The sequence below is a fragment of the Scleropages formosus genome, chromosome 2, assembly GCF_900964775.1.
Source record: "Scleropages formosus chromosome 2, fSclFor1.1, whole genome shotgun sequence".
Classification (NCBI taxonomy): domain Eukaryota; kingdom Metazoa; phylum Chordata; class Actinopteri; order Osteoglossiformes; family Osteoglossidae; genus Scleropages; species Scleropages formosus.
Window position 1 is genome coordinate 25,484,258 of NC_041807.1, and position 22,271 is coordinate 25,506,528.

At 43.0% G+C, this 22,271-nt stretch overlaps 4 protein-coding genes and 1 long non-coding RNA gene across 5 annotated transcripts in view; 3 read left to right on the forward strand and 2 right to left on the reverse strand.

The window, feature by feature from the left end:
• Positions 1-5,823, reverse strand: part of LOC108937003 (testis-expressed protein 264-like) — a 62,091-nt gene extending 56,268 nt beyond the window's left edge. Inside the window, exon 1 of the mRNA XM_018756731.2 lies at positions 4,207-5,823. Within this exon, the coding sequence (XP_018612247.1) occupies positions 4,207-4,464 (258 nt within the window). The 5' untranslated portion in view covers positions 4,465-5,823. The remainder of the gene's footprint in view (positions 1-4,206) is intronic.
• A 91-nt stretch (positions 5,824-5,914) lies between these two features.
• LOC108937004 (glutathione peroxidase 1-like) lies at positions 5,915-8,452 on the forward strand. The gene is made up of 2 exons (XM_018756732.2): positions 5,915-6,365; positions 7,776-8,452. Exons 1-2 carry the CDS (start codon positions 6,141-6,143, stop codon positions 8,124-8,126), a joined length of 576 nt encoding a protein of 191 aa, XP_018612248.1. The 5' UTR covers positions 5,915-6,140; the 3' UTR covers positions 8,127-8,452.
• Positions 8,453-9,522: 1,070 nt separating this feature from the next.
• LOC108937005 (uncharacterized protein C3orf62-like) lies at positions 9,523-11,690 on the reverse strand. Its single transcript, XM_029248413.1, has 4 exons — positions 11,637-11,690; positions 10,876-11,133; positions 10,045-10,112; positions 9,523-9,937 (listed from the first exon to the last, which is right to left on the reverse strand). Exons 2-4 carry the CDS (start codon positions 11,124-11,126, stop codon positions 9,702-9,704), a joined length of 555 nt encoding a protein of 184 aa, XP_029104246.1. The 5' UTR covers positions 11,127-11,133; positions 11,637-11,690; the 3' UTR covers positions 9,523-9,701.
• An 8,245-nt stretch (positions 11,691-19,935) lies between these two features.
• LOC108936997 (probable protein BRICK1) lies at positions 19,936-21,935 on the forward strand. Its single transcript, XM_018756714.2, has 3 exons — positions 19,936-20,088; positions 21,385-21,467; positions 21,626-21,935. The coding sequence occupies exons 1-3, from the start codon at positions 19,971-19,973 to the stop codon at positions 21,650-21,652; spliced, it is 228 nt and encodes a 75-aa protein (XP_018612230.1). The 5' UTR covers positions 19,936-19,970; the 3' UTR covers positions 21,653-21,935.
• Positions 20,661-21,253, forward strand: LOC114909390 (uncharacterized). The gene is made up of 2 exons (XR_003797275.1): positions 20,661-20,923; positions 21,034-21,253. It is a non-coding gene; the product is annotated as an uncharacterized LOC114909390 (long non-coding RNA).
• Positions 21,936-22,271: the final 336 nt, after the last annotated feature.

The window sequence follows — 22,271 nt, forward strand, 5'->3', positions numbered from 1 at the left end:
CTGTGTTTAAAACAAACAAAAAAAGTCCCTGTGCTAAAGCTAGAGAGACTTACGATACGGCACAGAATATAATTGAAGTCCTGCGCTAATTTAGTCTGAGACCCAGAGGAATCAATTTATTGTACCTTTAACAAAGTGCTTTAAACGGAACTTCTTTAGTAAAATACTAATATTGCACGACGGCAGCAGACAGCGTATCCATGAAGGTTTTGGACTTGCAACCTGAAGATTACTCCTTCATGGCCCACCTCTTCCTGCTGCTGCAAAACCCTTGAGAAATGATACCACCTCCGGTAAAATAAATGGGTCAAACCCTGCAAATCACTTTCAATACAAGCATCAAATAAGCAACAAACTGAACGCATTCTAAATTAAAACCTAATACGTTTAGCATGTTAAGTTGTGTTAAAGCATTATAGAGCTCAGTATAAAGAGCCATAACAAGTCACTTATCAAAAAATATACTACAGTAAGAAACATACCAACCACATTAAACCTGAGTGATGTTAACAGCGTTTTTTTTTTTTTTGACTCAATGAACATGAGCAAGAAGCAGATTCACCAGGATGCTTAAGCGTGATGCCATGTCCTCTCTCCAGTATTTAAACTCGCCACGACTGAAGTCACTGCTCCAGTCTAACCATCAAACACTATTATTTCTGACAAGTGAAGACAGACAGACATAATGGACTTCTTCAAGGCATCAACACTAGATGGGAATATAGATGGGAACATTACACTGCACGTCTCAAGGGAGGAGATGGGAAAAATGTCCCTATTCAATTAAAATTAATGGACCCTGAGAACAATGTAAGTAACAAGTGGCCAGACACATCCAACAGGAGCATCTTCAATCATCCTGTCCTCTCCTCCTGTGTTGACAAACAGCAAATTAAGTTCTACGCATTTTCTGAGCAAAGTTCTTCTTTGAAGAAGAACAAAACAGAAAATAATGTCAAAAAACAACTTTTTCATATCCAAGCTGCATTTAACACGGAACTTGGGAATTACTAGGCTGTCGAGGCTCTTTTCTTAGTAAGCACACAAGCTGTGACCAAATTATTACCTTTAAACCCCTCTGCAGAATTTGGATTAATAACAATCTCCCAATTAATATAATGGGGCAATTATATTTTGAGATGCACAACCAGTAATTTGCTAATGCCACATTGAGGCATGGAGCACATGTTCATTTCTCTTATCATCATCACTGGCTCCTCATGTTGCAGAGAGTTTGAGTTATGAATTTTTGGAGATAATATTCACAGGTTTTATTATTATTATTATTATTGATGTTTATAATTATATTCTTTTCACTTTTTCCTTTCTAAAATTTGTCTACTGCAGAGAGGAAATGACCTCTGTTTCACCATCCAGCTATCAGTTTGCAGTAAAATGTCATCAAACAGAAAAGGAGTGACACTAATTTAGTGTTTACTGCTGGTGTGGGTGTGTTTGTGATCAAAGATAAGATGACGAAGACTGAATATGTTCAGACATGGGTTAGAATATAGTTCAGCCTACACTGACTTTGCATGTACGTCCTGTTGCACATGACTTTCCTTGAGATGCTCCAGTTTCATCCCACAGCCCAAAGATGTGTGTTTCAGGTGAACTGGGCAATCTAAAGTGTGTGTGTGTGTGTGTATTTTCCTTTTGACAGAATCCCATCCAGGATGTACCCTGCCTTGCACTTTATGCTTCTAGACTAAGAACAATTTTTTCAAAAAACAACAAGTGATTAAAACCCAGCAAAATTTCACAAGAAAATCATTAAAAATGCCTCTTGTGTAACAACCAAGACTCAGACCTGCACCTTCAGGAATTATGTCCTTAACCCAACAAATAGTTCCTAACAAAGTGCCCTTAAAACAGCTTCTTACACATATTCACAAAAGAAATTCATCAAACAAAGGTCTACGGTGCTTCAAAAAAACCTTTTGTCCCCTGTCCAATTTTCTATAACTTCTCAGCTTTTTACGTTCCGGTGATACTGTAAATTAATGAAACTTGAGATGGGGAAAAAAAATGACACTGGTATTGTTTTGTTGTTTTTTGTTGTCTCTTCCTTGGCCCAGAATATAATGAAAATTCACAGGGGTTGGGGTCATTTAATCAGGCATAATTAGGGGGGTAATTAGAATCAGTTATTTTAATGCAATGAAGCCTACTTTGGACCCACCCTATCCAATACAATTTTAGCTACTTATACCTTACTAGCAACAGTTGGCAACAAAGAAAACAAGCAAACAGTTAACTAGAATATTGTGAAGACCTCTGGAGAAGAGTTGTGGAAGCCCATCAGTCTGGACAAGGTTAATCAGCCAATATTAAAGCTCTAAACATCAGTCAAATGTGTATCAGAGCCATAAACATGAATAGAAAAAGTTTGGAACAGTGGGGAATCTACCTAGGAGTGGCTGCCCTGCCAAACCTACCCATGAGCAAGGCCTAAAATCATTCTTGAGCTCAATAAGAACCCCAGAGTAGCATGCTGAGTAATCTGCACGCCTCTTTGGACTCAGCTCAAATCAGTGTGTCTGACTCCAGAAGAAAAACACTGTAAAAATGGGAGACACAGCAAAGTGGAAAGGTGGAAAGTGCTGCTGACTAAAAAGAACATGAAAGCCCATCTACATTTCACCAAAAACCACTTACATATACATTTACCTGATGTATTTCACCAAAGCAACTTACAATGTTAAGGTGCTTACAACTATTTACCTATTTATACAGCTGGATAATTTTACTGGAGCAATTTAGGGTAAGTACCTTGCTCAAGGGTACTACAGCTGCAGGTAGGAACTGAACCTACAACCTTTGGATTCAAAGGCAGTAGCTCTAACTACTACATTACCAGCTGTTACCTTAATGTCATTCAACACTTGTGGGAGAATGTCCTGTGGACTGATTAATCTAAGAATCTTTTCGGATGACACGGGCCACCTTACATCTGGCAAAAACTAAATACGTCTTTGCAATGTAGGAACTGTCTATTAATGGCCATGCATGGTGGTAACTGTGTGATGTTCTGAGAGGGTTTGCTGCCTCACAATCTGGGCACCTTGGTATCACTGTAGGATACATGAATTTATTTTTGCATCATAAAAATCTTGATGTGCGAGTTGAAGCTGAAGTGCAACTGGGTCATGCAGCAAGATCATGATCCCAAACCTCCAACTGAGTCAATGTCAGTATTCCTTGAAAAAATTAAAAGGTTCATCAAAATTCTGATCTGAGTCAGACAACTGAAGGTTGTGGCAAGACCTGAAGAGCCAGTCTTTACTTGAATACCTGCAACTGATGCTGATCTAAAGCAGCTCTGCATGGAGGAGTGATCCAAAGTTCCTCCAAAGTTTTGAGAGACCCTGGTCAAAAGCTACAGGAAGTATTTTGTTTGCAGTCATTGCAGCTAAACATGGCACAGTTATTAACTGTAAGGGGGGGGGGGGGTCATTACTTTTTCCATATACATTTATTCACTTAGCTGATGCTTTTCTCCAAAGCAGCTTACAATGTTAAGTTACTTACAACTATTTACCCATTTATACAGCTGGGTAATTTTTTTACTGGAGCAATTTAGGGAAAGTACCTTGCTCAAGGATGGGAATTGAACCTGTGACCTTTGGGTCCATAAGTAATGACACATCTATCAGTGCACATGTCATGATCTGTCGCATGTAAGTAGCACAAAATGATAGTGGTCAGTACTAGAACTGATAAAAAGATCAACTCAGCTGCAAAAACAAAGAAAATTGCAAACTTAAGTGAAGAGCGGCTAAACATTGCATGCCAAGCAAGAGGCATATTTGGGTGAAGAGCCAAATGTGGTTGTTGTGCATGTCTACAAGCAAATTTATAAGTAGACATTTTTTTTTTTTTGACACACTGCAGCTGAGCAAGGATGATTGTCAAAAGTCTCCAGTTTTAATTTGAATTAGAATGTAATCTAAATCTTGCTAATGGCCACATCACTTACTGTACCACTGGCAGTATCCATCGCTCAGCGTGTTAATCACTGAGTGCCTCTCACTTTCTCGCTCGTGAGGGTCGCGCGCTGCGAACGCTCGCCGGATTATCGTGTATCACGGAGTGCCACGTGTTAAAGAGCACGCGATCGTGGCGGGAAGGAGGGTAGGCTAACGCTGACCCGCAAAGCGAACTTAACACGGCACATTTCTTCCGTATGAAACCGTTCCGTCTCACCTCGTTTGGATCGTCATAGAAGACCCCGATGCTGGAGAGTTTGGGTCCGATACTACAGCTTTCGGTGAAAAGCGCCCCGCACTCTTTGTAGGGCCCCTGCTTCAGTTTGTAGGCGAACGTGATGTTCTTGATCGGAGGAGACCCCGTTCTGACGGAGATTTCAGACAGCAGTCCCGAGTACAACACGTACCCCAGTATGGTGAGCAGCAGACTCACGATGAGGAGGACAATAAGCGCCAAAATCAAAAGCTCGGACATGGTGGTGGTGGTGAACTGTTACTGAATCGAATCGACGAATCGAATGTCCTGCACTGCAGGTATGTTGGCCACCCTCGGCACCGAATGATTTAGTGACTTCTCTCGACTAAACCCTGCCAGACAAGTCACGTAACTAGATTAACAATCACTGGTTATACTAGTCAGTCTTAGGTGTTTCTGGAGGGATATACTGTATCACTTAAAGCCCTTGTACTTTAAGCATCCGGTGGTGACAGAGGAGATTTTTCCGCGATCCGCATGTCGCTGCTCGCCGACTGCTGTGTGTAGCTTAGCATTGGACGCTAACGCAGTGTAGCTTAGCAGTAGTCGCTAGCCGCTGTGTGTAGCTTCGCGCGAGACTCCAGCTGCTCTATCCATGCAGTTTAGCACTGATTGTTAGCTGTGTATGTAGCTTAGCATTGGACGCTAGCGGAACTAAGCATCCTATCATTGGACTCTAGGGATTATTTTAGCATTGGACGCTAGTTGCGCTGTTAGTCGCTAGCCATACTAAACAGGCTAAAGTAAAGCTGTGCTACTTCCCTAAACAAACAACCATGATTCTTTTTATTTTCCGGTTTGGTCCATCTAAGTGACTGTAAAAGGGGTGAAATGCCAAATGCAAATGGCTGATAACATATGACAACAGAAAGAAATACTAGGCTCCTTCTAAGCATAGACAGAACAACTTACAATAAACACTGAAAAGTATAAATGGATACTGTTGCCATAGAAAATGACATTTTAATAGAAGATCAGTTTGTTCTTCTGTTAAAATGGATTCCGTGCTGGTTCTGGTCATTGATTGTGCTGTGCTTTTGAATGGTTTTCCTTCGAATTCGCGTTTGCAGAGAACCCAACGCAAGGAGTTGTACATTTATGCGTCACATTCTGTCACCCGCTGGAGGCTGAAGGTGGAAATGCCTCCAGTTGCACCAGTCCAGTGTCCACATTGCGAATGAGACATAGTTAAATGAGAGAAACTTTGCAGGAATGTGGTGGGACTCTGGGAGCTGATAAAACGAGAGGCACAGGGGGAGGGCACTTGGCGGCAGAATGGCGCACACGCCCACCTGTCAGCGCCTCGACCCTCCGGCTCTCAAACACAAAAAATACACGTTTACCTTATATAAGTGTATATAACAATGCGAATATTGAACATAATTCATCCAGCTGTGGTAAACTGATTGTATTCACTCCACGGTACATGTATGAATTGCCTCAGATCACGAATTTGCTCTGTGACCCTTCGCCTCGACAGGCTTTTTTAACGGTACCTGCTAAATAAACTTAATAAGATTTAAAACCTGAAGCGAACAGAATAGTATGGCTTTATGTTAATCTGGAATGGTAAATAATGTTTGGAGGTGTTTTTGTAAGTAAAAGTGAAGTTATCTCGGGTGTGTTAGTGTGTAATAATATTGCGTTGGGTACTGAAAACGTATTTTTATTTCTGTACTCGTTTCAAAGCTCATGTTCCATAGGATGAGGTTAGTGGTGCGGTGCAGACTTCTCCTTTTAACCCAGTTTCGGTGGCGAACTCTGACGGTCGGTGTTGCAATCCGACACCACCCCTCGTTTCGGGGCCGGTCCCACTCTTTCGTCATAGAGCCGCTTAACTGCAGGAATTGCGCAGTTTTCTTCGAGACAGCAGCGCTTTGGTGTCGCTCTCCGCCATGGCTGGGAGTGTGAAGAAGTTCTACGAGCTGTCGGCCAGGCTGCTCACGGGAGAGGTGCTCAACTTCTCTGCGCTCAGGGGCAAAGTGGTGCTCATCGAGAATGTGGCTTCGCTCTGAGGCACGACCACCAGGGACTACACCCAGATGAACGAGCTGCACTCGCGCTACGCCGAGAAGGGGCTCGTGATCCTCGGGGCGCCCTGCAACCAGTTCGGCCACCAGGTGAGCGCGCCGCGCACCTGCAGATCCACGAGATGTGGCAGGCGATTAGTAAATACAATAATGAAAGATTAATTTGATTACTCGTTGTCCCAGTTTCCACATTATTTTGAGCGGAAGTGTGGATCGCGGGTCCCAGCCGACTGATGGGACGTCGTCGCGATGAACGTTAACAGTAGCGCTGCGCTCTCGGTTAACTTCCTATGGGAAAAGGCGACGCACGGACACAGTTCATTACGAACCTTTCGATTATTGGAACGGCGGCACGCAGCGAGAGGCGTCGGCACGAACCAATAGAAATTAACTAAGCTCTCAGTCGGACCCGCGGCGCTTTAAACCAACCTACCCAGCTAGCTCAAGTTGTCGAGTTTTCCTTCTCCTTCCACACTGGCCAATACTGGCACTCATAATCCCTCTCACAATCGCGGCTGGTCAGCTAATTCACGTTTTACCCACAATTCTCATCTATTTACAATAAACCCATTTTCCCGCTCAAACATGGCACTCCAGGTCGTTACAGTATGAATTGAGGTCGGCATGATAAGCCTTAGGGAAAAGACTCGAGATCGCAGTTATACCACTCATCATGTTATACCTGGAAATATATTATAGTAACGGTGTCTTCAAAATCAAAATGTGTCTATCGTGTTCATATTCGCCTGTAAGACGGTATTGCCATGGCATCTGATTCCCGCTGACGCGATTCTAAATCCATTGGGAAGTGGTTGAAAGTTACCACATTGCATTTTAATTCCCTTTTTTAACCAAACTTATGTGGTTGGAGAAGTGTGGTTATCAAAAACTACTGTATTTGCCTAGTCAGTTGTACACCCTGTGCTCCTCATTTGTGTTGTCTAGCCTTTTCAATTAAAATTGAACTCATTTTCCATAATATCAATGACCAATGAATTAAACCAATGACTTCTTTGTTCAGAGTTTCAGCTTTATATATTGTGTGTGTGTGTGTGTGTGTGTGTGTGTGTGTGTGTGTGAGAGAGAGAGAGAGAGAGTGAGATTGGCTTGTGATAGTGTCTTGCCCAGGGTGCACCCCACCTCATACGCTGTGCTTCCAAGATAGGGGCTATGGACCACCCCAGTCCTCTTATTGGCTGTACATTCGTGTTTATTTAACTAAATAAATATTTTTTGATATGTGCTAACTGGGGGGAGGGGCGCGGTGGTGCAGCGGGCTTGCCCGGGGTCCCGCTCTCTGATGGACCTGGGGTTCGAGTCCTGCTTGGGGTGCCTTGTGACAGATTGGCGTCTCGTCCTGGGTGTGTCCCTTCCCCCTCCAGCCTTGCGCTCTGCGTTGCCGGGCTAGGCTCCAATTCGCTGCAACCCTGCTCAGGACAAGCGGTTTCAGACTGTCTGTGTGTGTTGTGTGCTAAATATGTGTTTTACTCCATCCTATAGGAGAACTGTAAGAACGATGAGATCCTGAACTCCCTGAAGTATGTCCGTCCGGGAAATGGCTTTGAGCCTAAATTCCAACTTCTAGAGAAGATCGAAGTGAATGGTGCAGACGCACACCCATTGTTCGTCTTCCTTAAGGAGAAGTTACCATTCCCCACTGATGACCCGATGTCCCTCATGAATGACCCAAAGGCCATCATCTGGAGCCCAGTGTGCAGGAATGACGTGTCCTGGAACTTCGAGAAGTTCCTCATTGGCCCTGATGGTGAACCATTTAAACGCTACAGCAGAAGGTTCTTGACCATCGATATTGAGAGTGACATCCAAAGTCTTCTTGGTCTTGGGAAGTAAATCATGTAGGCATAGGCAGTGTGGTGATGAAACATTGCTGCAGTTCTACAGTTTCTATATCCTGATGATCCAGCATTTTATCTTGTCACCATTCTGGTCTGCATACCTACATTGAAGGTGTCCATTGTCTTTATTCTGCCTGTGCTTTCCTGTGCAAGATGCTACTGTTGTTTAGCTCTTTACTAAATGATGGCATCCTTTAAAACCTTTGTGAAAGGGCTGCCTGAAGAAAATGTAAAGGTCTTCTCTAACTGTAGTGTTTGGTCCATGATAAGCATAGCTGAATTTTGTGATATCAGTGGACAAATAAATTTTATTTTACCGAATACCTGTTTTGCTGTTCTTAAATTCTTTGAAGTTGTAACTTTTATGGCTTCTCTGGAACTAAGACTGAACTACATATAAGAAGCCACTAGGAATTCCAGTATGTACAGATAAAACTGGCAGAGTTTGTAAACAAAGTAGTTTTTCCCAGATATATACACACACACACACACACACACACACACACACACACACAATTTCTGAACCACTCGTCCCATACAGGGTCGCGGGAAACCGGAGCCTACCCGGCAACACAGGACGTAAGGCCGGAGGGGGAGGGGACACACCCAGGACGGGACGCCAGTCTGTCGCAAGGCACCCCAAGCGGGACCTGAGCCCCAGACCCACTGGAGAGCAGGACCCGGTCCAACCCACTGCGCCACCGCACCCCCTTTCCCAGATATTAGGTATTAATTTATTATTCCACAGTTGCGGTTGCGCGGCGGGCTTGGTCAGCTCCCACTCTCTGGCGGGTCTGGGGTTCGAGTCCCGCTTGGGGTGCCTTGCAACAGACTGGCGTCCTGTCTTGAGTGTGTCCCCTCCCCCTCCAGCCTTACGCCCTGTGTTGCTGGTTTAGTCTCCGGTTTTCCACGACCCCGCTCGGGACAAGCAGTTTCAGACTGTGTGTGAGTTACACACCTGAACCTTGGCTTGCTCTAGTTTATGGCACAAGTATTTTGCAAGATCAGTTGGGTGAGAAGCCTTTTGGTTATTTCCTTTGCGCACACACACACACACACACACACACACACACACACACACACAATTTAAAAAAAACTTTGAGTAACCTTTGGTTTCCTTTTTCTTTCACAAAGCTAAAACCTCATTTATATCTTCAACTCTTATCTAGTAGATAAACAGCAGTTATAAGATGAGTACTTGAACCTGTCTCGTTGCGCTAGTCAAGGTTTAATGATGACAGTTTTTTTTAGCTATTTATTTGAATATTTACACAAAGCACAAAACTATATACACATGAAAATTGTAAAGAGAATATACAGATAAGCAGATAGGAAGTGAAGAAATGCCTAAACTTGCTAAATATAAGGAAATCACTGCCTCCTAAGTATGTACATATCTGTCATGTATTTGCACATATTAAATGCGTAAATTCAAGAGCCTTTTTTGAAAACAAAAATACTATGAGCTGGTAAATCTATTGCGCCCATATGCTCTTACTCTACTCGAGACTAGTTCTGCAAATTACTTTTGTCATATTCTCCGCTCTGTAAACAGGCCCTTTTGTTTTACTTAAACGTTGTAGTCTTCCTCCATGTCCAGCACGGTTTCTATGATGGCGTGGTCCTCCCCTGTAGCTGATACCTCCCCAGGTGTGCTTTCCACCACAGCATGGCTGACACCATCTCCCAACACTGGACATGAGCTTGCTTTGCTGCTGGGCTTCTGGTGACTACACACGCTGTTCAGCACATTCTCAAATTCCAACTTGGCCACCAAGTCATCCAGCATCTGTATGTATGAATTCCCTTTCCATGTGAGAGATACATGCAATTCATAATCAGCTGACAGTCCATTATATTAGGAATTATATCTTCCTGAAAATGTATACAGAACAATGATTAATCATACTAACCTAAGACCTGGAATCCATGCTGGGAAAGAGAGCCTTCACAACTGCTTGAAGCAGAAGCATTCATTTCTCTAAAAGTCAAGGACAGTTACCTAAAATTTAAAACTTAAAGTTGTATTTTTTTAAATACCTAAACACACCAGCTCCTCAACTTACGAAGACAGTTGGAGGTCTGCTCGTAACTTTTTACAAATCCAAAGTGACGACAAAGTACGACTGTCACAATCAATAAAAGTTTAATAATATGTAGGTCCCTCAATTTATTTGTGGGATTAATTTAGAAAAAATATAGGATTTACCAATACTGTAGAGCAATAAAGCGATAATGTATTTTAAAAATTACAATGTAAAACTTCTATGTCTAACAAAACTGAATTAATACTAAAACAGCTTTAAAATTATTCAAAATAAATTTTTTTGTCTCCAAACCCCTGTTCAATCCTGATTGCTCACTGATTCATGTGCAACATTCCTCATCTTCTTGCCACTTTCAGTTTTGTTTATTATTTCCACTTTAGTTTCCATGGCGACAGCTGGCCTCTTCATACTGGTACTGCTAGAATCACCAGTGCTCTTGAACACCGGACAGAAGCTGTAAACGCTATGGAAGGGGACTGACTTAAACCAGGTGAACAGCTCTCTTCTGCGTTCCACTGACATCAATCCGTTCAGCAGGTAAACGCATTTTGTGTTCGCGCCACTGCAAACACAAAGTTTAGATAGAAACATGAAGGAAGTGTGCATTTCTGAGGAAATCTCCAGATTTAGGTATCTTGGGGGATCCATAACCTGTCCGTTCGTAACCCGAGGAGCAAGTGTACCTGATGTACTTACCTGTGATCTCCAGTGTCCCCCACTTCAGTCGGGGAGTCCAGGCTGCACCTTGTGGGGGAAACATCACTGTCCGAAAGTGGCAGAGCTTCATTTGGTGTCACCGTAGAGGAGGCACAGGGCCCCGTCTCCATCCCATGAGAAGCTGCACAAAAAGCTGATGTTGGTTCCTCTTCAGACAGAGTATCGTCCTCTAGTGCTTGATCCAAAGCCGCAGCCAAGCGCTCCCGGTATTCACGAACTTTCTCAGACATCTTAAACCTGTGTGGAAAATAAAAAAAAAAAAAAAAAAAAAAAAAACGTCCATTCAGCAATAAACATTTTGAAAGACCCAACAGCGATACACAAGTATAAAATTAATTTCATTTAAGAGCACGTTCGTTTAAGTTGTGTTTGACGTTGATAATCATGGGCTCATCTCCTCTGAGTTTATGTCACTTAAACATCGTAAAAAAAATCTCTTCTCACGGAAAGATTTTAGAGGAAATAATTATACATGCTGAGTATCTGGGAAATTCGGTTTCCCGGCAGGCAGTTCACGTGACCAGATTCTTCATCAACTGTAGTTTATCGGCATCTTTAATAAATGTTGCAGGCAACTGTACAGTACCATGTGTGTCGAGGGGAAAAGGAGGTATTTAAATATCAATAACATCCAGCGGTTACGGCGATCGGGAGAATCGACCGAGTTTGTGAGGAGGGTCAGGGTGTTTATGTCGCTATTACCCAGTCTAGTAGAGCAACGATTATGTTCTTTTTTTTACCTGTAGTCTTATATGAAGTCATTTTTTTTGGATATGACAATTACTGGTTAAATCAGACGTCTGTAAAGGAGATTTTTTTCAGTTTATAATACGGCGCTGTCAGGTGAGTTGTGCTCGGCCGGCCGTTACGCACGTGAACCGACAGACTCGCGCGTCTCTCTGGCGGGTTTCGCACGTGAGCGAGTCAAAAGACAAATGGTTCGTGTATGTCCAGGTATATATATAACCTATAGTATCGGTGTTTTTTATTTTATTTTATTTATTTCTTTTTTTGCTGTATGCCCTGGTATTTTTTTTCATCTTAAACAGAAAAGCTTACATTCTTTTTTTCCCAGGAGGTGGCCTGAGTGAGAACCCAGTGAAAAACCTCTCCTCACAAGATATTAAGCCGTCCCAAATGCGACACTTGTGGCTAACTTGGTTCAGATTCCCATATAAGAGCAGCTATGCAAGTTCAGCACAAATCGATAACAAAAAATGTACATTGAGGGAGTCTTCCGTGTGGTCCCACCCGCATCATGTCAGGAACCATGAGAGCTGGACCCCGACTGACCACCAGGGATCCTCACACAGAACAGTGTAGAACCAGCACATCTGCATCTTCAATCGCTCAAACAAACAAGTCCTTAAAAGACAGAAAGACAGCTGCTGGGTTCCAGAATCCTCTACAGTGCTTAGGAACTTAGTTCTCTGTTTGACTTGCTCATCCCTTCTCTGATCCTTATGTCTCCAATCCTCCACTGAACCAAGTTCCCTGCGTCGCCGCATCGTGTTTCTGTCCGAGTCCACAGTGGTCGAAGTTCCTTACACCTTCACATCTTGAGTCTCAGAGTACCTGCGTCTTCACAGAACCACCCCACCACTGTGCCGTGCTCCCATGGGTTTACTATCACTATTTGCACTTCTCACTTGTAAACAAACTCTACACTTGAGTTCACAGTACAGTAAATCATTCTGAGAAATGTTGGCTATCTTCATTTCTTTTCTTTCTGAAAATATTGCTATCTTCAAATGCATTCCTCGGATGCCTTGCGGCGGACTGGCATCCTGGTGTGTCCCCTCTCCCCTCCAGCCCTGCGCCCTGTGTTGCCGGGTTAGGACAAGCGGTTGGTTGGTTGGTTGGTTGGTTGGCGGGTTGGACCACAGTCCTGCTCTTTAGTGGATCTGGGGTTCGAGTCCCGCTTGGGGTGCCTTGCGATGGATTGGCGTCCCGTCCTGGGTGTGTCCTCTCCGGCCTTATGCCCTGTGTTACTGGGTAGGTTCCGGTTCCCCGCGACCCTGTATGGGACAAGCGGTTCTGAAAGTGTGTGTGCATGTGTACACCAGATGTGGTCAACCTAATAATAAAGGATGAGGAAAATCCAAAACCAGCCAGTCTTCAGAACTCACAGTTTTACCTATTGTCAAAACATGCTTCTGTATTACTAAAATGTTTTACATTTCTCAGTTTTTTCAAATTAATCCCTATAACCCAGAGGCATTCATGGTCATGGACTGCTTTAAGAATTTGCATAAATGCATAAAATTTATGCTTTAAAAATGTGCATAAATAAATCTGGATAATGTGATGCACTGAACATGAAAACGACCTTCATGTAGAGCTATGTCTTAGACAGTAATAACATATACACACACATTTTCAGAACCGCTTGTCCCATACGGGGTCACGGGGAACCGGAGCCTACCCGGTAACACAGGGCGTAAGGCCAGAGGGAGAGGGGACACACCCAGGACGGGACGCCAGTCCGTCGCAAGGCACCCCAAGCAGGACTCGAACCCCAGACCCACCGGAGAGCAGGACTGTGGTCCAACCCACTGCGCCACCGCACCCCCTAATAACATATATAATATGTAATATTTTAATTTCATTTTTAACTTTAATTGGTATTATTTTCAGTAGTGTTTGTCTTGTAGAAGTCATGTCCTCTCTTTTAGACTGTTGTTTTAATAAAAATCTATTTTTCCCTTGGTAAAACTTGCTGCATAAGGTTTTTGTCTCACCGTGTAACCATTTCCAACTTGCAGTGCTCCACAACAGCCTTTTGCAGCCTTTTTTGATGGTTTTTGCACTTCCTTTTCAACCAGTTTCACAGATATTTTAATAATTTGGCTCATGGACATGTATGACAAAGAAATAAAGCTCATAGGATCACTCCCTGTGTCTTTTGCTTTCCATAGCATGTTGAAGCAATGCCATCAGGGTGCTGTATAGTGTGACTTACAAACATTGGACACTGGATGGTCTTCCTTTAATCACAGACTTTATTTATGCTATTTTATCATTATTTTAACAGTAATGATTTCTAGGGTAATTTAGACACTGAAGCATTAGATTTATCCTAAATATAGTCAGACTGATACTACTGAAAGACCAAAAAACCTTCTGGGTTTGAGACAGTAAATGTGTATCTGTCTCAAAACATCTGATACATGGCAGAGATACTTTTGAACAGTAAAGCACCAGTTCTGGATGTAAAGTGTCCATGTAACAACTAGAAATGTCGTCGTACAGAATAAAAATCCTATTGTCTGGAAAAAGGTAGATATTTTCTTAAGCTGTTGTAGCAGTAGCATTGTACAAGAACCTATATTATAACTGATGAGTGTGTTGCTGAAATGGCAATATTTTGTTTGCACTTTTACAATGTGTTAATAACATTGTAAGTCACTTAGAACAAAGGCATTAGTAAGAACACAGTGAGACAAATATTTCAGGTAAAGGTCATTGCTAATCCATCCATCCATCCATCCATCCATCCAAGACTAAACAGTCACAAGATATCACAAGATAAGGTTAAGAATACACAAAGAGATTTCAGTGTGTCCAAGACTTCAGATTTGAAGTAAAATCATTCCAATGGGTTTGTCTGAATGCTACCAAGGACCGAAAAGATAATTATTCTTAATTTAGTAAAGAAAGTTAATTTTATCTAGCAGTGTGTGCTTTAATTTAATTTCTTCTCATCTAACCCTTTCTGTTGGTGTTCAGGTAAACATCTCCTGTGTCCAACCCAGGCAGAGATATGAGTAATGTTGTAAAGTATGTTACCTTCAGCAATGGTAAAACAGCATATACAGTAAGTGGCTTCTGTTGTAAGGCAATAGGGAAAAATAAAAAAGAAGATAGTTTCACAGTGAAATAGAGGTACAATAAATAACTATAAAAAGTATGCAAGATCAAAGAGGGCAAGGTTAGCACTTATCATTACACAATGTTCCCAGACTGCTTAAATAAAGATATGAAACCATACTGCTGATACCCTATAAAATAATCATGCTGGCAACGATTTACATTTCACCAAATTAAATGGTATTGACTTTCCTTGTATTCCTGAAGTTATAACACCAGATCAAGCGTGTTCACTGCAGTCTGGCCTTCTTTACTGCCGAATAGACACTGCGGCCCACAAGTAATAGCTCATTCCAGTGACCTTGCTTTTGGCAAATCAGGGTTTTATGGGGAACCAAATTATTTGGCACATAATAACAGTATATTGCTCTAGAGGTATGTGGAAGAAGTCATGTTGATTTTTACTGCATCTATCTGGCTTCCAAAAGTCAGAGTACATACAGATTCAATAACTTTCCTGTGCAGGCTCACAGTGGTCCATGGCCTCCCAGAGAAGCATAGTGTATGAGACAGAGTACAGCCTGAAGAATAAATCAGTCAGACAAATTTTTCTTTCTTTCTCCTTTTTCATGGCTTTATAATTGTATTTGGGCTTTTCACACGCAATCGGGGTCGCGGCGAACCGGAGCCTAATCTGACAACACAAGGCGCAAGGCTGGAGTGGGGGGGGGGGCACACCCAGGGTGGGGCAACAGTCTGTCTCAAGGTTCCCCAAACAGGACTTGAACCCCAGACCCATCGGAGAGCAGGACCCAGCCAAGGTTGCTGCACCACCGTGCCCCCCACATTTGTGCTTTTAATTATACATTTAATTATTTCATAATTTGCAGTACAGAATCTTAGTAAGTGTATGTACACAAGTAGATTTTTTTACATTGGTGTAAATTTGAAGTGGAGGCAAAATGTTTGCAACATATATATCTTTAGGTTGACATAGATGGAGTAGGTGATGTAGTGGTTAGAATATTTAGTGGCAGCTAAAATGATGTAATGTAAATATGGTCAGTCATGCTGGTGGAATTAACCAGTCTTGCACTGATTTGTGAATGCATTCCTGTTTCTCATAAATATTGAATTCATAAAAAGTTACAGTTCCATAAACTGCATTTGTTCGTTAACAGCAAATCTGGATCCCCAATTACTTGAATTTAATGGCAAAATTCAATTGACATTTATAAATAAAAAGCTGCAAAATCACACATCAGAATACTGAGAAATCTGTGACCATTTGAATGACGTACATTAAAATATACTATGAAGCACAGTTTGTTCAAGAATGAAGGCATATTGGTATTAATTCCGAATTGTAAAAAGGAGTATTATGTCTCTTGTCAGAATTAACAGCTAACTATAATACTCTGAGAATAAGTAAAACTGATACTGATGCTGTGCTCGTGCCAGTGAACACAAACTGTAGCACTCAGATAAAAATAACTGAACATATTTCCAAAGAAACCAAGTGTTTTATCTGTTTTTATCACATTTTGACAGCTTAAGGCAGTGAAGGGCAAAGTGTCAGCATTATTACTATTATTAATACACACCTACCGTAACTTTAGCAGGATGAACCATTTACCATGGACTACCAAATGTCACAGCCACATAAAACCATAAAACAGTATGAAACTTACATATTGGGTTTATAAATATGTCCAATAAGTGAAATCCAAACCAAAAGGCCTATAAAACTGCTTGGGACTTGAAAAGTGCCCATAGTTTGCTCGGTAAGCTACTTTAACTGTAATGCAGCTAAGACAACTTGCATTATTTGTAGGGGTCTTGGCATCATATGACTGTTAGAAATGTATTTAATCTGTTTGCTATAACTAAAAAGACTGATTAAATTCACTTAATATCACTTGTTTCTCATTTGTTTTGTATCACTGAGCCAGCACACACTTTTAAATGCACCGGTGTATCACTGTACATCAGTTAAATCTAATGTGAAATAAACCTTCTGTCTTCCACATATCTGAAAAAATATTAGTATAACCAGTCATAGAAGTAGAGTTCATACTACAATTACATTTATTCAACACTTTTCTCCAAAGTAACTTCCAATGAACTCTGTGTAGTGTTACCAGCCCACACGCCTTATTCACCAAGGTGATTTACACTGCTAGGTACAATACTTACAATGGGTCACTCATCCATACATCAGTGAAACACACTCTCTCCATCACACACACACAGAGTGAACCTGAACAGCATGTTTTTAGACTGGAGGAGGAAATGCATACAGACACAGGGAGAACATACAAATTCTACACAGACTGAGTGGGGATTGAACCCACAGCCTCTCACAGCACCCTGGTACTATAGGACAGCAGCACTAGCACTGTGCCACCATGCCACCCATTACCCCCTGTCATCTTATCAAACACAGTATTTTTTCATAATATCCGGTGACTTTAATCACGCAAACTTAAAGACAGTTTTGCCAAAGCTCTACCAACACGTGAACTTTGCAACAAGAGAAAACAACACATTGGACTTGGTTTACACAACAGTAAAAAATGCGTACAAAGCTCCACCCCGCCCCCATCTCGGGTACTCAGACCACATCTCTGCTATGCTAATTCCAGCATACAAACCACTTCTCAAACTTGCCAAACCGGTCCAAAAGCAGATCACAGTATGGCCAGACGATGCTACCTCAGCACTACAGGACTGCTTCCAGGACACAAACTGGAACATGTTTAAAGAGGCAGCCACCTACCGTGACCACACAGACCTGCAGGAATACACTGAAACAGTGACTGCTTACATCAAAAAGTGCACTGATGATGTGACAGTCACCAAGACCATCACCACACGTGCCAACCAGAAGCCATGGATGACAGCAGAGGTTCGTGGGCTGCTAAAGACCCGTGATGACGCATTCAGATCGGGAGACAAAGCAGTCCTCAAAACAGCAAGAGCTAACCTGTCCCGTGGCATCAAGAAAGCAAAACGGTTATATGCACTAAAAATCAATAATCACTTCAGTGACAGCAAGGACACACGGAGTCTGTGGCAAGCTATTCAGACCATCACAGACTACAAGCCCCTGCCACAGGCCTGTGATGACGACACATCCCTCCCAGATGCACTCAATGAGTTCTATGCACAGTTTGAAATGCAGAATAACAAACCTGCACACAAACTACCCACATCCCAATGACCAGGTGCTCTATCTGTCTCCAGTCGATGTAAGGAAGATCCTATCTAGGGTTAACTCACGCAAGGCTGCAGGTCCTGACAACATACCAGGCTGTGTACTGAGAGACTGTGCTGAATAGCTGACAGATGTCTTAACAGATATCTTTAACATCTCATTAAGCCAAGCAGTTGTCCCCACATGTCTCAAGCCCACCACCATCATCCCAGTACCAAAGTCACCTGTGTCCTGCCTGAATGACTATCGTCCCATAGCACTGACCCCAATCATGATGAAGTGCTTTGAGAGGTTAGTCATGCACCATATCAAATCCAATCTCCCCAACACACTTGATCCGCTCCAATTTGCATACCGTCCAAACCGTTCTACGGACGATGCCATTTCCTCCACCCTCCACCTGGCTCTTACCCACTTAGAAAACAAAGACTCCTCTTATGTTAGATTGCTGTTCATCGACTTCAGCTCAGCATTCAACACAATAATCCCACAACAGCTCATCAGCAAACTAAACCTGCTGGGCCTAAATGCCTCCCTCTGTAACTGGATCCTAGACTTTCTAACCGGAAGACCTCAGTCAGTCCGTGTCGGCCACAACACCTCCAGCGCTACCACACTGAGCACAGGTGCCCCACAAGGCTGTGTGCTCAGCCCGCTGCTCTTTATGCTGCTGACCCACGACTGCACTGCCAAGTTCAGCTCCAACCACATCATCAAGTTTGCTGATGACACAACGGTGGTAGGTCTCATCAGCAACAATGATGAAACACCCTACAGAGAGGAAGTGGCACAACTGGTTGAATGGTGTGGTGCAAACAACCTGTCCCTCAATGTAACTAAGACAAAGGAGGTTGTGATGGACTTCAGGAAGAACTCTGTTGACCACCCCCCACTGACCATCGACAGCTTGACTGTGGAGAGAGTCAGCAGCGCTAAATTCCTGGGGGTGCACATTACAGAAGACTTCACCTGGACCACCAACACTACATCACTCTCCAAGAAGGCGCAACAGCGGCTCCACTTCCTGCGCCGACTTAAAAGATCAAGTCTCCCTCCTCCCATCCTCACCACATTCTATAGGGGAACAATTGAGAGTGTGCTAACCAGCTGGATCACTGTCTGGTACGGGAACTGTAGTGCAGCAGACCGCAAGACCCTACAGCGGACAGTGAACACAGCCGCAAAGATCATCGGTGCCTCAAACCCCAGACCCACCGGAGAGGAGGACCCAATCCAACCCACTGCACCACCGCGCCCCCCACACTACATGTATTTTTACATTAATAGGGATGCTTATGGGGGGCGTAGTAGCGCAGTGGGTTTGACTGGGTCCTGCTCTCCGTTGGGTCTGGGGTTCGATCCCTGCTTGGGGTGCCTTGTGACAGACTGGTGTCCTGTCCTGGGTGTATCCCCTCCCCCTCCAGCCTTGTGCCCTGTGTTGCTGGGTTAGGCTCCAGCTCCCTGTGACCCCCTGTGGGACAAGGGGTTTCAGATTGTGTGTGTGTGTGTGTGTGTGTGTGTGTGTGTGTACTTATAACCGTAAAATCTGAATATGACTCATAATAAAGTGCTTAACATTACATTTACTGTTCAGTTTTTTTTTTTTTGTGTACAACCCAAAAGTTTTGGGCTACAGTCTCAGTTTTCATGCTGGAAATTCTTTTAATCATTGTGTCAGAAAGAATTAAAGATGTGACACCTCAGGGACCACCGCTTTCATACAAAAACTTTACTCATCAGTTACAATTCTGAAAACCCCTAATAACTTGGATATATTCATGTAGCTGATGCGTTTCTTCGAAGCACCTCAATTAAAGCAATCTGCCCGCTACAATTTAGGGTGAACGCCTTGCTCGGGGGTGTTACAGCAGGAAGTGAAACGTGGAGGTGGGCGCTCTAACTACTCTGCCCCCTGCTGCCGCTTCGCACGAACAACGGTTTTCACACCTTTTCGTGGCCCTAGCGGCTGTAAGCGGAGTTGCGGCGCCTCGGAGACATGAGCACCACCTGGCGGCAGGGCCGGGCGGGAAACACAACCCGAGAGAAAATGGCGGGCCAGGAAGACCCCGTCCAGAGAGAGATCCACCAGGACTGGGCCAACCGGGAATATATCGAAGTTATAACCAGCAGCATCAAGAAAATAGCCGATTTTCTAAATTCCTTTGGTGAGTACGAGTAAAATGAGACATAATGATGTGTTTGTAGACGAAATTTCCGCACCGGCATTGTGGGTAGGCGGGCGAGCCGCAGCTGAACGGTAGCTCAGCTGTGTGTGTGTGTTGTTAGCGCGTCCGTTTAGGACACATGATGGAGCATATTATGGGCTGCCGTCGCCGCTGCTGCCCACAGTTGATGCGACACTGAATTACGGGTTTAATGATGAATGAGCTCTGCCGGACTGAGACGAGGGTCTTTATAATACCATGATCAACAGCAGCACCTGTTGTTTGTGTACGTCTGGAGGCCGGACGAGCGCACGCGCGCACACACACACACACACACACACAGTGTGTTCAGTTGGATACTGTATTGTAGCAGTAACAGTACGTGATCATGTTCTCTCAGTGTCACACCGCGGTCCAGGAGAAACCACTCCCAGTTTTCATGTCCTAACTGTGTGTTGTGTGGGAGTGACAGTACTTAAGTTGAAGTTGAGTTTGAGTGTAATTTAATGATCAAATCGCCAATAAATGACGGCTATTTAACGCTCTTTCTTGCCCACATCCGTCAGGTAGCGTAGTGGTTGGCGCTGCCTTTGGAGGCGAAGGTCGAGGTTTGAGCCTCACCTTCGATAACAATTGAGCAACTTTACTCCCGTAAAATTATCCAGTTCTGTAAATGGGTAAATAAAATTGTAATTCGATTTGGCGAAAGCCAAAGGCATCAGCTAAAACGAATAAATCAAATATAAACGTGGTGGTACGACGAATACAAACAGACTCAGTGTGGATGGAAGAAGGCGCGAGGCCCACTCAGCTGTCCGTAGTACCGCCGTAAACGGTGCGGCCAGGTGACCTGGTGGATGTCGTCCAACAGAAACTTGGTGTCGTAAACAGATTGTTTTCTTTCATTTTTTGTATTATTTATATATAACATGTATTGTTATTTAGTTGCAGGAGATTATGCTTTCGGTACGTGTCTACGTTTCTCTTTTTTGATGGAGTTGGCAGAACTGGCGCTACTGAGCACACGCGCATACGCGCGCGTACGTACCTATGATGTATGTACGTTCGTTCGTTCATATACAGACCTCCATAGGTTCATATACACGTAGGGTACCTCACGGTTTCCTGGGATCTGAGGTTTTTTTAAAAAAAAAAAAAATAAATGAATGGAAGAAAAATCACTGCATATCGTTATAAAATAGCAATTAATTAAAACTAGTGAATCGGAACAAGTGTCTTCAGCCAATGTGTCTGTGCGTGTGTGCGAATGTTTTCTTAAATTACTGTGTTCTTCAGACATGTCCTGCAGATCCCGCTTGGCTACTTTGAATGAGAAGCTGACCGCGCTGGAGAGGAGAATTGAATATATTGAGGCCAGAGTAAGTGATCTATGTACAATTTAATACACACACACTTACCTATGCTCACAGTGTCTTGGATTGTGTGTGTTTGATGGGTTCGCCTTTCACTCTTTACTCTGTATACTGCTGCCAAATCTGATGGGCCCACAGTAACTCTATTTCCTCTCTCTCTGTAGGTAACCAAAGGAGAGACATTAACTTAAGTCCAAAGCACCACATTCACTGCTCTACAAATGGAAGACCTCCAGAATTTCCCTGCAATTTCCTTTCAATATGCTCTTTTTAGTGTAACTGTTTCACGTGTTTAATGATTTTCAGTGGACCACTTCGGCATTCTCGAGCGGTGGCGTGTTCAGTTTTTTTTTTTTTTTTTTTTTTATACTCAATATTGTTCAATGCTTGTGATGCTGCATTCCACATTTTACCCCCTTAACTCTCATGGCTGGTTTTAAACTATTATTGTGACTTTGCAAAAAAAAAAAAAAACTATATTCCAGAAACTATATTATATGTATGGAACAGTCTGCCTTTGTCGTATGTATCTGTTTACTGTTTGTGTGAACCTTGTAGAATGCCGACACACTTCATTTACAAAAATATTAAAAAGCTTGTGTAGAGAAGAACCATGAAAGGACTGGATGGATAACAGCGCTGGAGGTTCGAAGTGCCAAGTCAGCTTGTATTCTGTGGTTACTGTCTCCTCTTTATTGTTCATGTGATGTCCTTGCACATTTCATATTGTATTTTCATTTCTCTTTAAATATAATATAGAATGGGCAACAATAACTTTTGTTGCACTTTGCTTGTGTTATTCTAATTTTA